General features: G+C 53.6%; 4 protein-coding genes across 4 annotated transcripts; 2 read left to right on the top strand and 2 right to left on the bottom strand.

Moving 5' to 3' along the window:
- Positions 1-1490: 1490 nt before the first annotated feature.
- On the bottom strand, positions 1491-1912 carry K441DRAFT_663094 (uncharacterized protein). Its single transcript, XM_067649143.1, has one exon. The coding sequence runs from the start codon at positions 1895-1897 to the stop codon at positions 1712-1714; it is 186 nt and encodes a 61-aa protein (XP_067501950.1). The 5' UTR covers positions 1898-1912; the 3' UTR covers positions 1491-1711.
- A 692-nt stretch (positions 1913-2604) lies between these two features.
- On the bottom strand, positions 2605-3652 carry K441DRAFT_688375 (uncharacterized protein; the record flags this gene model as incomplete). Its single annotated transcript, XM_067652182.1, has 6 exons — positions 2605-2649; positions 2716-2799; positions 2866-2898; positions 2958-3005; positions 3101-3491; positions 3648-3652. The coding sequence occupies 6 exons, from the start codon at positions 3650-3652 to the stop codon at positions 2605-2607; spliced, it is 606 nt and encodes a 201-aa protein (XP_067501949.1).
- Positions 3653-6281: 2629 nt separating this feature from the next.
- On the top strand, positions 6282-7264 carry K441DRAFT_570243 (uncharacterized protein; the record flags this gene model as incomplete). Its single annotated transcript, XM_067643905.1, has 2 exons — positions 6282-6323; positions 6386-7264. The coding sequence occupies 2 exons, from the start codon at positions 6282-6284 to the stop codon at positions 7262-7264; spliced, it is 921 nt and encodes a 306-aa protein (XP_067501948.1).
- Positions 7265-9262: 1998 nt separating this feature from the next.
- Positions 9263-14007, top strand: K441DRAFT_678968 (uncharacterized protein; the record flags this gene model as incomplete). The annotated part of the gene is made up of 6 exons (XM_067651210.1): positions 9263-11407; positions 11453-12508; positions 13361-13447; positions 13527-13537; positions 13572-13627; positions 13757-14007. 6 exons carry the CDS (start codon positions 9263-9265, stop codon positions 14005-14007), a joined length of 3606 nt encoding a protein of 1201 aa, XP_067501947.1.
- Between the last annotated feature and the right edge of the window lie 310 nt (positions 14008-14317).

The following is a 14317-nucleotide window of genomic DNA, read 5'->3' as shown; positions in this document are numbered from 1 at the left end:
AGCGGTGCGCCATCAAGCAGAGGGATCTTATCAGTCGTGTTAAGCGTTAGGATGCCTGATAAAGCCTTCGAAGAACTATGAGTCGGGTGTGCTGTGCATTATAACCTTTAGCCGCGCAAGATCAGGAGAAGCATTGAAAATCTCGGGCGCTGCTCTCCCCATCAAAAGCACCGGTCTTGTGCAATTGCCACGCGGACACAGAAGTCCAAGCACGAGAGGCGATGGGTCCTCGACAAGACGGTCTTTGTTCCTGAAGGGTAGGGAATTAGCTGAGTAGGGCAAGCTCAGGACGAATTCTACGTCAAGCATAATGCGGTGATCAATTGCTGGGGGACGCCCCCAGCACAGATCTGGAGGAGCAATCGGAGGTCATTTAGCAGGTTGCAATGCGGCGGACCTCGTGTTTTGAGTGGCTGACGACTCAAATTGAAGGCAGCTTAGAAAAGGTTGGGCTGCTTCCAATCGCTTCCAATCCAGAACTGCCCTAGACGGCCCTCGAAAGGGTCCCCAGGCCATCGTAGCCCTATTTCTAGAACGCTGGCAGAAGTCTCTAAAGCCGTTACAGAATTTGCATGCCCGATCCCCGGCCCAGCATAGCCTCAAAGCGTGGCATTAACAGCCCAATATTGGCAAGGGAGATGAGCAGCTCCAAAAACAGCGCCGAAAGCAGCGCCGTGGCTGCTGGACAGCTAGCACATGATAGAGCATACGAGATTGGACACGCCCGTTTGGAATAGGTATGCTATGCAGACTAGGTAGAGGCTGGGCAGAGGCAAGGCCGCTGAGAGGACTGAGGGCTGGCTATGACTACACTAGGCAGGAGACTGGGGTAGAATGGGGAGCGTAATGGGAGGATTTCAGCAGCTTTAGGCCAACACTAGAGGTGGCGGACATGCCGGCAAGGAATGCGCTTTGCCGTGGGTGAGAACTTACTGCATGTGTACCTCTGACGCGTATTATGCTGGCTGGCTTCAGGTCTTAGCTCATGCAAATGCCGTTTCAGGAGGTATATCAGAAGCCCATGCCTATATGCGCTTCGCCCTCCCCGCCCTGCGAAGATCGCCTGAGCCGTGGTAGTATTCCGATATTTCGGGGTGCGACGTGCGAGGTCATGACGTGCAAACAAACGCACGCGGCGGAGTGTTCGAGCTGCAGTAGCAACGGCGGCGTTCGCGCAGCGGAAAGGCCTGCGGTGGTGGGAGGAGAGGTGTGAAGGAGCGGCAGGGGCATTTGCACACTTGGCATGTCCCCCTAGCCACTCGGTCCAAGCGCCAATACACGGGACAATGCAACGACAACGCCTTGCTAACAACAGGCCGCCGGTTCGGCCCACTTTCCTCAGCCCTGTCTGCTACTTTTCCACCCTCTTAAGCGCATGGAAGCGTGGAAGCTTGGGGCTTTGAGGCTTGGAGCTTGGACAATGCCGGGTACCTAGTTACCCACAAGAATCACACGTGACAGCCGCTTTCACCACAGCATGCTGGGTGTACTCCTGGGGTGTTCCCTACCGGCGGCCGTCGTCATTTCAATATCACGGCTTTCCGTTGGTGATACTACGTGGTGGACAGGATCGCATTGCTGTTTGATACGCCTTCACCGTTTCCAGCTGTCAAGCGCCTGCTTTGACCATTTAGGCTCTACCTGGTTGCCATTTCAATGGCCTAGCTTCTCCGAAATAACTATGTTTCCACTCGCCATCCGTCATCTCCCTTTATGCGTTGCGTCTTCCCATTCCCTGGCTCGTTTGGCCACGGCCATTCGCTAGCGGGTCATCGTTCAACGGCCGCTTGTTTCGCCTTGAGGATCGGTGGGGGACTTCTGGGAGGGATCCTCGTGCAATCCCGCCGGTCATTGCGTGCCCGTCGCAAGCCTGTCTCCCAGCGGCATCGGCCACCATGTCGGTTCGGCAGGGCAGCCGAAAGGGCCCGCCTGCAAGCGTCGCCGTTGCACGAGATCAACTCAAGATCCCCAACCGACGGCGCCAGTGCGGGAGTGGTGTGGTCGGCGGGATTGCGGCAGCGCGGTGATACCGCGGAGGGGCAGCTGCATGTGTGCCACTTGACGGGAGGCGGTGGCGGCTCCAAGCGATCTGTGAACAGGGCAAGGGAAGGAAACGAGGGAAATGTTTCTCTCGAGGCAACGATGGACAGCAAGAAACCAAATTCAAAACGGGAGACCCATTCAACTGACCAATTACTGCTTCCGCAGCCCCAGACAACCTGGGCGCCGTCCAAGTCCATCAAGGAAGTGGCTCGCCGCGCGGTCGGTTCCGCTATATCAAGCAAGCGGATATTACGCCCAGAACATTTTCCCTCGACCTGATTTCCCAGCACCATGGGAACAAAATGGAAACAGACGAATCAACTGCGAGAGATAGCACGAGAGAAGCCGCCGATATCAGCAACCTTCTCACCAAACGGAAATGCGCATATGCCCTCGTATGCTCCACTGCTAAGAAAATCCATGTCCGAAGACTCCTAAGAAAGGATTGAGCGGCTGCCGACAGAAGTCTGCGATCTGCGTATGCAATGCTCCATAAAAAAAGAGAGCTGGTATCATAAGCAACGCGCTAAACCGGAAAGATGCAGACTGTGATCTTAAAGTTCAGGCTTTCCCACCGAAATGCTCCTTCGCATACTGCTCGCAAGCCTATCCCATAGGTCAGCTGGATTTGCTTCACGGCCTTGAACACAGAAGATGCAAAGCACGGCCTACTTTTGCAGGTTTGCCCACTTTTGCCCCTATGACCTTCCATTTGCTGGCGTCGTACTCTTTGATTGCTGCAAGCAGCGCGGCGCTCTTTTTATTATTTAGTCAATGTTCATGCTGATAATATATACGGCTCAGGTGTCTTGGAGGACCCACCTCGTCTTCCCCGAACTCGGCATAATGCATGTCCTTGATCCAACGTCGTCAGCGGCGCGAAGTACAAGTACGTTGGTTTGGGGCTCGTGTACCTTGTACCAGTGTTTCTTCACACTTCCTTCTGTTCGCGTTGGAAAGGTCTGAAAGCATGAAACTCGAATCAGTAACCCCAGTCCTTTCAGTCGGCTCCGACTTAAGCCCGCAGTGCGTCCGAACTCCGAGCGTGTTTGTCTACCTTTGCAATTTCGCTCCAGCTGTTTCCAGCATCTCTCATGGTCTTCAACCTCTGCTCCTCTGCGGGAGTCCACGGCGTGTTCGTCCGACCTTTCTTTGCCGGCGGCTGCTGTGGAGGTGGGTCCAGGTCCGCAGTTGCTGGCCCCAGCCCACGCGGATCAGCATACGCGGCCGAAGACGTCGTCGACGAGGGCGCTATGGCATTGGTACTCATTTCGTCTCTTGACGGCTTCCGCTTTCTGGGATTCGCTGAAGCTGCGGGAGGAGCAAACGTCCCAAACGTGGGATTGCTCAATAGGGAAGGAGTCTCGGTCGAGAGCGTGTTTAGCTGTGAAGGTGAAGCGGAGATAGGCGTGGGTTTCAGATTGCGCTTCGAGGCGGCGGGCGACGACCTGTGAAACAGCGAGCACTACGTCAGCGCCTTGGGGATAGATGGTGGAAAGCTCAGGAAAGCTCAGTTCACGACTCAGTACACGGCTCAGTACACGGCTCAGTACTCGGCGCAGAGCAGGTGTTAAGGCCACGGTCGAGGTTGGAGGTTGACTCACGACATGACAGTTCAGCCGTCTGAGAGGGCGGCGGGAAGCGAGGACGACCTGGAGGGTGAGTGGGTAGCTTCACTTGTTACTGAGTTTGCATCTGCCGCTGGTTCATGCTCAAAGCAGGTTCAAAGCTCATTCAAAGTGACAAGCCGCCAACGTGGAGGCGGTAGATCATCATGATATTCAAGTAGGCAGATCCTCAGTCGGGTGCAGACGCTGATCAAGTACATGGATACAAAGAGGGTCAGGTTCGCGGGCAGACGAGCGAATGGGAGCTCGGTGGTATTGGGTGGTGGAAGGCGACAAGGATGGCTTTCTGGGGGTCATTGGAGCTATCAGCCAAGGGCCAGCTAGGGCAGCGTGCAAAGCGGCCTTGGGGAGTACTGCTACCTCGCGGCGGGTGGGAGAGGTTATGTGGCGTGAAGTCGCGATACCAGCGGTACCAGGCAGGTTGGAAGACGAGAAGCGGGGTAGCAGCCTCCTCCTAGTTCTCTGAGTGAATTAGGTTACGGGACAAGTCCTGGTGGGCGGGGGGAATGCAGAGCGAGTCGCCGTCACGCGCCTATCTTCATGCGAGTGTTGCATCGAATGCATACATCGGATTCTGGAGTACGCCCCGATGGGTGCTGGCCTACCGCGGCGCCGCGCGCCCTCTGGTTCGCTGCGTCCGTCATGTTTACGGTGACCTGCACCGCGAGGATTTGCCCGTGCAGCCCTTTCCCAGATGTCGGCGGTGCTTTTTCTGTCGCCATGCAGTGATGTTTGAATTGAGCTCGCGAGAGTGCCGGTGGTGCTTGGTGGTCCTTGCGCCGCTGTTCTGTGCGGGTGTGTGGTTCTGCTGGCTCGTGCTTGATGCGCCTTCCATACTACCAGTCTCCATACACGCTTCGAGCGCTCCGTACAGGCTCCATACAAGCTCCATACATCCCTCCACCGCCCTCGTCATCCCTCGCCATCCTCGCCATCCTCGCCATTTTCGCCATCTTCGCCATCCTCCCCCGTCCCTCCCCCCATATCGCTGACCTCCACACACTCCCACACCACCTGAGCACCCAAAATATTCTTTTTGACCAGCGAATGAGGCCCGCTCCTTCGCAGATTATGCGTTTATTGTCGTCCTTTTCCCCTCCGCAGAAAAATCTCCCGGTCACATGCCCTCCGGCCGTCTGAAACAGCCAGGCCTGCAACCCGAGTCTGTGTACCTTCACGCTATCAACAAATTTTGCGCCCGTTGCTATTGCGGCATCGCCGTCGCTGCGCGGGGATCAAAGCACAATTCCCGTATACGGCTCCGCCCTCTCCTTTATGAAGCGTAAAGCTTGCGGCTTCTTAACCCCGATGTATTGTTTCCCGCCCGCCAAGAAGGGGGGCGTTTATGCGCACCCTTGACACGATCTTCGTCCCAGACATAAGCCTCGTGTTTGAGGCAGTCTCCGCCGCTGTGTCGAACATCAACGTAAGGATTTGAGCGGATTGCCAAGTGCTACAAGCAGGAACTCGCTGTGTATGCTGCTAAACACGGCATTGCCTTGTCCCGACATGTCGTTTTCGCTGTTTCGTCTGGTTTGTCGCCAGGGCTGTTGAGTACCCCTAAATTATTTTTTTGTGGTTTTGGTGTAATTCGTATACCGCCGCAGCGGCCCTAAACGCTGCCTTCTCTCAGTAACAACCAACAATGGTAAACACAACAGCGACAACCAACAGGAAGCTGTGGAGTATTGGCTGTTATAAGGTCTCAGATAACCTTAATAGTGCGCGGCTACCCTCCGTCTTTTCAGGCTCTTTCGTGTTAGCGCCCATCTTCAGGCAATGCTTCGGCAAGGCTTGTTTCTCTTCATAGTAGTTTGACACATCGCTCGCTTCGAGCAATCAGGAGGGCCACATACCACTTCCTGCCACGGTCTGACCCTCCCAGCAACTGAGTTTTGAAACTGCCTCCACTATGACCGTAAGAGTTGCTGGAATTCATGCAGTACCGCCTCTGATCCCCAGCGGCCGCTACGCCAAGATCTCAGCCAAACCGTCGCGCCACCCCAATGCGGCTTGGTGTGTGTCGCATCGTGGATTTCCCAATCATATTCGCACAGAGCCCAGCGACCACTATGGCGACGATCAAAACTTAGCTTGCAGGATGAAGGTTTGAAAACGTTGCTAACATCAAATCCTGCCACTCCAATCAACCATGCCGCTGACACGGAAAGCTAGCGGTCTGTTGTCCGGACCAAACTCTTATATCAGATCCGCTCATGTCCCACCATTCGAACATCATTCCGCTATTGTTCCATCAGCACCAATCCTTTTCTTCTTAGCAGCCTTGTAATACTTTCTTTCACTTCCCACTGGTTGGGCTGTCTTACATTCCTTCATTGACATTGCTGAGCAATAACCACCATCGTGTGTACATACACGTTTTTTAATCCATTCCTTCAGGACCAGTACACGGCATCAATTCGGACATTCCCTTACCGTAGAACGGAAAACACTCACGATTTGATACGCTCTCAAAGACAAAGCAACGCAATTTCAAAGTTTCAATCAATTGGCTCTCAACTCACCATGCTTCATCACGGCGCTTCCCAATCCCTTTCTCCTCTCAATGAGATGGACCGTCACAGTTCATCAAGCCTCAGAGCTCGTAAGATGTCATCCACCGGTGGGAACAGATCTTGGTCTGAGGAAGAGGTGAGTGGCATTCAAACCTCGCTTTGGGATGACTGCAATCATACTAATGTAAAAATTCACAGGAAAACTATCTGCTCCAAACACGCATGCAGAAGATGCCTTATAAGCATATTGCAGCACACCTTAAGAAGACTGAGTTGGCCTGCCGCCTTCACTATCACCAGCTGTCTCACGGAAGCCACCGCCGAAAACGAACGGCCTCTGTGTCGTCTTCCACTTCCTCTGCCTCGGCAGGCCAGTCCCCCAACTGCTCTCAATATACAGTCCATCTGGACCACGATGATTACTCTACTGTCGAAGCATCCCGACACGGCACGCCTGTCAGCTATGATAGCAGCCCCACCAGTCGCAACAACGCTCTCAGCACTTCTCCCAATCGCAACCAACACAAGATCCTTCTACCCAAGCCGCGGCCTTTGACTCCTCGCGGTTCGCCAGAACCCCTAAACGCCCTCCGCATCAATACCACTGATATACACCCCAAAACCGTAGACACGGACCGCCTTCGTGCTATCTATGAAGCACGTCGTGCCTCCTTCTGGGCGGCTATCGCTGCCGACTATGGCGCCGATGTTTCTCCCTCTCAGCTTGAGGAAATATGGCGTCAAGGCACCAGCATTGCCAGACCTCCTACTCCCGACGTGTCCCCGGATGGTAGCATCACGGCACACCCTGTACTTAAACCCTCACCTTTCGGTTACCCGTCCGCCTCGGCTACCGAACCCAGCAAGAACTTCAGCCCACTTAACGGCATCAGTGCGGTGTCAGCGCCGGACCGTATGCAGTTTATGTTGCCCATGCCTGTGCAGACGCCAAGCCTAGGAAACCTAAGCCGGAGCTCAACCTGGGGATCTACCTCTACACGGGAGAACGTACCGATCGCGTCGTTGCTGACCGAGGATAAGAATCCAAGGGGAGAGGACGCTTCTATGAGGGATTAGATGATTTCCTCTCCATTTTCGTCTTCTTTTTATGCTGGATTGAATTGGTTTGGGCTATACCCTACTGGAACGAGCCGATGGCTGTAGGCTCTATGAGATATTTCTTTTTTATTTTGACGGCCTGATTTCCTTACCTTTTCTTGTATCTCTTTTGTGGACATGCAGATATGTCCACGGCGCGAAGGAGTTCGATTTGGAAGAGGGGTGTTGGAGAGTCGTACGATAGGGATAAACCGCGGTTTACCCGCGTTACCGTAGAATCATAGTAGAAATAAGTAGCGATTCCTTAGCACTTGACTGATAGACTGGGGAGCGTAACTTTTTCGACCGCGAAACGAGTTGTTTAAAGGCCTGGCGCAAGTTTTGAAACAGGCTTTTGTCCTGCTTAATTTCTTTTCTTAGATAAGATAGCTACATGCTCTATACGAAGGAAGAGCGCATGAATGAAACCTTTAGTGTACTTAATTAAGCGTGCATAGAGTGTATGGACATGCGGCTGAGATGGGGCGGGGGGAGATCTTGGGGCTCTCCAAAACCATGTCTTCGTTCCCCGAACGACTCCGCCGGGCGTATTGGCTGGTTTCCAGCACTTTATGACAAGTAGTTGTCCCGTTGACAGATGTTGCCAGACACTTTGAAGAAGCATTTGGTATCTATTCATTCACGGTGTAGATTATTGGATAATTCCAAGGCGTCGAGAGTAGAAGCGCAAGCAAAGATCAGATAACAAAACGGTGGAACGGATTTGATGCATTGCCTTGACGCTGTGCCTGAAAATCCCAAATCCCGGAAACAGACTTAGCCTTGCGAAACAAGCAGGCGGTCCGTCGTTACTTCAGCCGCACCTGGGCCTTGGAGTAGCTTAGGCGTGTGATGGGATTAAAAAATAAATCGAATATTCGAGATGCGTTTGAGGCAGAGTGCACACCGGAGGCGGATAGTTCTCGTCTGGCGCTACGGCATGGCTTCTCACCGGTGTGCGTGTGCGGGTACAGGAGGGTGAGTCGCAAACTGCAGACGCAGTTGCGGCATCTGCCCTTGGCCCTTTGAATCCAGATAAATGGTGGATGCATGCAGATGAACATAGGGAAGCTGCAAAACGAGAGCGGTTAGAAATAGAAAAAAGCACAGGGAAAGGAGATTGTCGCGGCGCTGCGAGGGCGCCTCATTGGCCTGTTTTCATTGGCGTCATCACCCTTCTGCAAGCACTTTGGCACTTTGGCACTTGGAAACCTTGTCGCATCGAGCCTGGATCATCACCCATCGTGACCGTCTCCTCTCTCCGGACCTGCCTCCAAGTCGATTCCTCCTTCAGAACACGGCCCGAATCTCAAGTCGCAGTTGCACTCACCGCATCGACTTCCATCCTCTGTATCCTTGTCCGTTGTATCACTACCAAGCTATCTCTGTCACGACACTTGTCCTGCACCCAGCCATCCTCTCATCCCCCCAAACGCGCAAGCGACGTCCACGATTCGACACCTTGCGACTGGCCTCCAACCACCGACTTTCAACCATCCTACTGGCCGTTTTCCTGGTCCGCCAAAATAGAAGCGTCATCCGATTCTTAGAATAGCCCTATTTCCTAGCTGCAGTCCCCGAGCCATTTCTGGTGGATCTGCCTGGAGTCCCGCCGCCCAGTTCTTGGCCGCACTCCGATTCATTCCTTCCCACAGGCTGCCTGCATCCTCCAATCTGGCTACAGTAACCAGAAACCCTCCCACCACCAGGACAAAATTTGCGCAACACTCTGGCGTGGTAATATTGGAAAGGGCGATATTTTGATGGTATAGGGGATCGACACCGGGATCCTAGAATTCGGTCAACGACATCACAACTCGCCATCCTAGACAGCTGAGGAGATGAGGCTTTGATATCTTCATGTGCGAGTTTCGGTCTACCGCGAAGTTGATTGGAGATAGGAGACGGAGACTTAGCTTAGGCGACCAGACGGGTTATTCTGGAGGCATCTCCTGAAAAATGATCAGCATTTCCAACATGCCAGGACCACATTCGGATCAAACTTACACTCTTCTCGAGCCATCTTTCCACGAGATGCCACTGCTAAAATCTCACAAGGCCCTACCACGACGAAGAAACGACTTTCGTAGCATATCCCCTGCCGCCGCGCCTGTTAAGGTCGCTGCTTCATTTACTGATGATGAAACTTCCGCGCAGCTCAGCACACACGATCTAACGCCTCTTGCATCGCCCAGTCTTTTGAAAAGCGCCGATTCAGGTTTACCTCCGACGCCACCCTCGAATTCACTAGACCATGCTCCGAGGGTTGAATTCAGCCCACCACCTTTTGCGGACGGCGTCATGTCTTCCTTGATCTCGAAGAAGCCATCTCTCAGCACCCCGATTAATCAACGAAGTCCCCCAACGCCTGGTCCTAGTCCACCCAGGACGACGGACTCCTTAGCTACTCCGGAGCGATCTCTGCCGTTTACATACCCGTCATCGAGGGCCGAGTCATTTAAAACTGCAAGAGAAGAACAGTGGTCATCTGATGCAGGAGATAGCCGAATACATCTTCCGTTAGATGATGCTCCTATACCTGGGTCCTCAGGCTCGTCGAGACTCGGACGGGCGGATGATAGGGGACTGGGCTTGGCGTTTGAAATCGACGATGGCGATTCGACGCCGACTGCTCGAACTCCACACGGACATACGATTGTTAAGACACCCACAGAGAACGATGAAGAGGACGATAATGAGAGTTTTAATGTGGATTATGTTCCGAACCGAGAATGGGATACAAATTTGATGAGGTATGTAACGGTACGCAGAAAACGGCGACCAAAGACATCACCCAAACAGAAACTGGATCTCCTGGACACCACGTCATCAGGGACCGGGTCAACCGTCAGAAGAGGCTCGAGCTTGCGTGAACGTGTCAATGTAAGCAAAAACAGTCCTCGCACACCTTCCATGGAGAAATTTGCGCACGAGATTGGATGGCCAAACGAGGTCAACGATATTCTGAACTCCCACCTACGAAATGCCGACCCGAAGCGACTCTCTACGGTGTCTACTGCTTCAACCGTTGTGGAAGCAGTGGTCATCATTACACCCCCACAACGACACCGGACTCTCCGCCACACTGGAAAGAATCTTGCCCTTCGTAGAGATGGTGATTCTCCTACTGAGCGCAGTCCAGTAACCCGGTCGAACCGGAACTCTCTCACCTCTGATGATGTCCCTTTGCACCGACTGGTCCATAAGAGGTCACGAATACCTGACAGGAAAAACCGATATAGTGGGGAATCAGATATATCAGTGATGGATACCGCGTCTGCGCCAACTTCATCGCCGAGACAACTTCGTGAGACTATTCCAGTGGTAGTATTTCCTCAGGAGAAGGAAACCAAAGTTCTTCAGCCAGCTGCAGAGATTCTGAGAAAAGAACTTACACAGGCTCATTCGCTTCCACGAACTCATCGTAAAGATATTTACGGTCATAGGCGGATGTTTTCTGCTCCAGAAGCTACCAGAGACATCAGGGTATCTCAGCCTACACGGAAATCAACTTTACAATCGCAAACACCTGAAACGCCTGACAAGGAGACTGAGGTTAAGAGTCCCATAGAGCCAACTGCGAACTCTGCGCCAAGGATTGAGACGACTTCGCCTTCCCCTACATCTCCGACACTGCGTCGGACTAGGCGTGTCTCTGAGAATTTAACAACTCCGCTTAACACTTGTAAGGAATTGCCAGCATTACCCATAACACCTCCACTCGAAAATACTCTGCGTCAAGCAGTCATCTCTGAGTTGAAAGAAAAGGAGAATAGTGAGCAACGGAAGTCTTATTCAGAACGAGTTCCTACTATAAAAGAACCACATCCGCCAGCAAGAGGCAATTCAGAGAATCGACGTCTTAGTTCTAACATTGGAGGGTCTTCTATATCTCAGGAAGACCACCTTCACCCACTCGAACGGAGTGCCATCGAAGAGCTTCCTCGTGTTAGTTTTGATGGATCCTCTTTGCATCCAGACGATCATAGACGCATGAGCTTCGACAGATCCACCGTCCGTACCGAAGAGCATGCTATGGCGCGTCATCTCTACGCACCGTCGACACCGTTCTCCCAGTTCTCTGATACGCCTGATGCTCTTGAAGTTAGCGAAGCAACAGCCGTAAGCATATATCCCCATAACAACCACTCTCTTCTCGTTGTGCAGCAAGTCGCGCGCTCAAATACTCTATCTTACACTCCACACGAACTTACCAACTCCCCATTAAACTTTCCTTCGTCTCCTCCGTCAGTGGAAACAGAACTTCTACAACCCCAACAACCAACTCTAGCCTTTGAACCTTCGACCCCACCACTTCAAAGCATTCTGCCAGTGCCTGGTACTGTAGACTCGCCACTGAAGAACCCCCGCAAGCCACCTATCCCCCCAGCATTCAAAATAATACCGCCAACCCCGATGGAAGAGCTAGACCGCCAACTCACCCCAGGCCCACCGCCCCAAAGCACCGCACGCCCCGTGCGCCGGCTCTCCCTCGTGCAGCGCGCACGACGGTACTCCGACACATTCATCGCGCCGCTACTCGCACGAGCACCCAGCACACGCACCCGCGTAGTCGGCGGCGGCGGCGGCGGCGGCGGCAGCAGCAGCGGCGCAGCACCCGGGGCGCGACGCGTGCCGAGCGTCAGCGAGGACGACGGCAACCTACACCCGTTCTGGCGGCCGCGCGGCTTCTGGGAGGGGTTCGAGGACAGCGACCCGGAGAGCGAGGACAGCGAGGCGGGCGCGTCGCCGCTCCCCCTGGGCGGCGACACCAGCGACGTCGAGGTGCGCGAGTCGCCGGCCGCGGTGGCCGCGCTGGGCGCGCTGGGCCGCCGCCTCACCAACAGCTTCAAGGGCTCCGGCGGGTTCCTGATCGGGAACTCGCTCGGGGTCGAGCGCTCGGGGACGAATCGTCGCCGTCCGCATGTGGCGGTTCCCGCGGCGATGGCCGCGAGTGTAGCGCCGAGTCGGGTCGAGAAGCGCAGTTCGAGGGGCTCGTTGGGGAGTTCGGGGTCGCTTGAGCGTGGGAGGAAGGAGGCCCGTAGGGAGGGCTGGCGGAAGGGCAAGTCGATCCCTGGGTTGGGGATGCAGGTGCAGTATATTGGGCTCAGTGGAATGAAGGAGAAGTTCCAAGAGCGCAGGCGCAGGAAGTGGGAGCGTAGCGCGGAGAAGAGGCGGGAGGTGTTGAGGCAGAGTATCGGGCCGAGGTATTTGGTGGAAGGGGTGAGAGTTGTGTAGTGTTGCAGCAGAAGGAGATGGTGATGCAAGGAACAGGTGTGGAGGGGAGTGGAGGGTTGAGTGTCTGGCAGTGGTGCATCCATTCGCTTTCAGTTTCGCAACTGACGACCTATCTACGATGGACGAACGAACGAAAGAACGAACGATCTACAATGCGTGAGAAGATACACGGGTGGAGTTTCCGGTGGTGCTAGCTTCTCTTTCCCCTTCTTTATGCCCTCCTTTCTCCAATTCCCCGGCTTGATTCAGCAATGGCTTAATCCGCGTTTGCGTTTTCTCTTCTTGCGCGGTGTTTCGTGGACAGACGGGCTCTTTTTACGGTATGGGACTTTTGGTTTAGCTCTCCAGCTCAGCACTGGGAGCGTGGGCGGTCTGCGCGATTCTTGATGAATTTACGAGACACGGACGGGAACAGCAAGCTTGCTTTTTTGACGATCTGCATGCGTGCTTCATGGCATCTCCCTCTTTTCTTGCTCTGCAGCGCGGCGTGGCCCATGGCGGTGCTTATGGCGGTCTTGTGGGGTTCTGTTCAGAGCGGAGTTTGCTCTCTTTTCTCACGGATGACTTTGAGGGGACGCTGAAGGGGCGGGCTTGATGATTGATGATGGATGGGTTGTATTATATGGGTTCATCGTGCGTGGCATGTGCTGTGAGGCCGGCCTTGCAGGGGGAGGGCAGGTTTTTCTTTTTTGGGGTTACATAGGTGGGCGGGTATGGAATCTACGGATTTATGATTTTTGTTTCTATTTGAGTGCATGTGCGGTTTGTAATTGATGCTTTGATTATGTGATGCGGATGACCTATCTACTTGGCTGCTGTGCTTACATTGTCTTCTAGACCGCAAGGATAGGCTACGCAGGAGAGTGGGATGGGTGTGATTCTGGACGCCGGAGAGATGTGGGAAGAGGTGGGAGTAATGCAAATGTGAGTTGAGGGGGCTGTGTGGGATGTTGCTCAGCTCGGTCTGTCAAATTCCTAGATGGTTATTGCTATTGCTGTGCAGCTGGGGTGCGTGTGAGTGATAGAATGAGGATTGTTCAAATTTTAGCTGGGCAAGGGAAGAAGTGCCGTTGAAAGCCAAATGGGGATGGGATGCGACGCATGGTGATTTCAAATTAGTGTAGAGTGTAGAGTGTAGACTTTGATAGGACGATATTAATTTATACTGCCAGAATAGCTTCTTTATAATAGCAGTAGATTTAGATGTTTAGGGCATGAGATGAATAATACAAGTGCTGACCTCTTTACTACCTACTTTGCCCCTTTTTTCCTACGCTTCTGTCAAACAGGAAGAAATTCTACGGTCTTACGAGAGCTTGACAGAAACCGCAGTAAGACCCTCAAGTATAGTCGTCTCATCATCACGATCAAATGACGCTGGAATGAGACGGGACGCGAATACTGCTCGGTTTGAGGTGGCTGCAGTCTGCAAGGCCCATGGTGTTGAAACCTACCCGGTAGATTCCACGCGGACGCAGAATTGAGTTCTGACTTAATTACACGATGCGTGTGGCCTAAGTGGCTTGGCAGACATCGCTGAGCCGTGGACTGAAGACAGCCACGGTGGACATGGGCGGGCTAATAGTTCGATCTGTTGCAGGAAACACAGACGCATGTGGAAGGAGATTATCGCCCATTAAAGCCGTGTAGATCATCCGAAAGAGTGAGAAGTTGACTACAGTCGAGGATTCAATTGCCGGTGGAGGGCCGTTAGTGGCATGTGCGGAGTGGTGAGCTTAATATCGACGCAGATAAGGCTGCAGGGGATGCGAGAAGGATCATATTCCCATCGCT

This window comes from Cenococcum geophilum, assembly GCF_001692895.1.
Source record: "Cenococcum geophilum 1.58 unplaced genomic scaffold K441scaffold_32, whole genome shotgun sequence".
Lineage (NCBI taxonomy): Eukaryota > Fungi > Ascomycota > Dothideomycetes > Gloniales > Gloniaceae > Cenococcum > Cenococcum geophilum.
The sequence above is the reverse complement of the archived record's forward strand: the minus strand, read 5'-3'. Positions and strand labels throughout refer to the sequence as shown.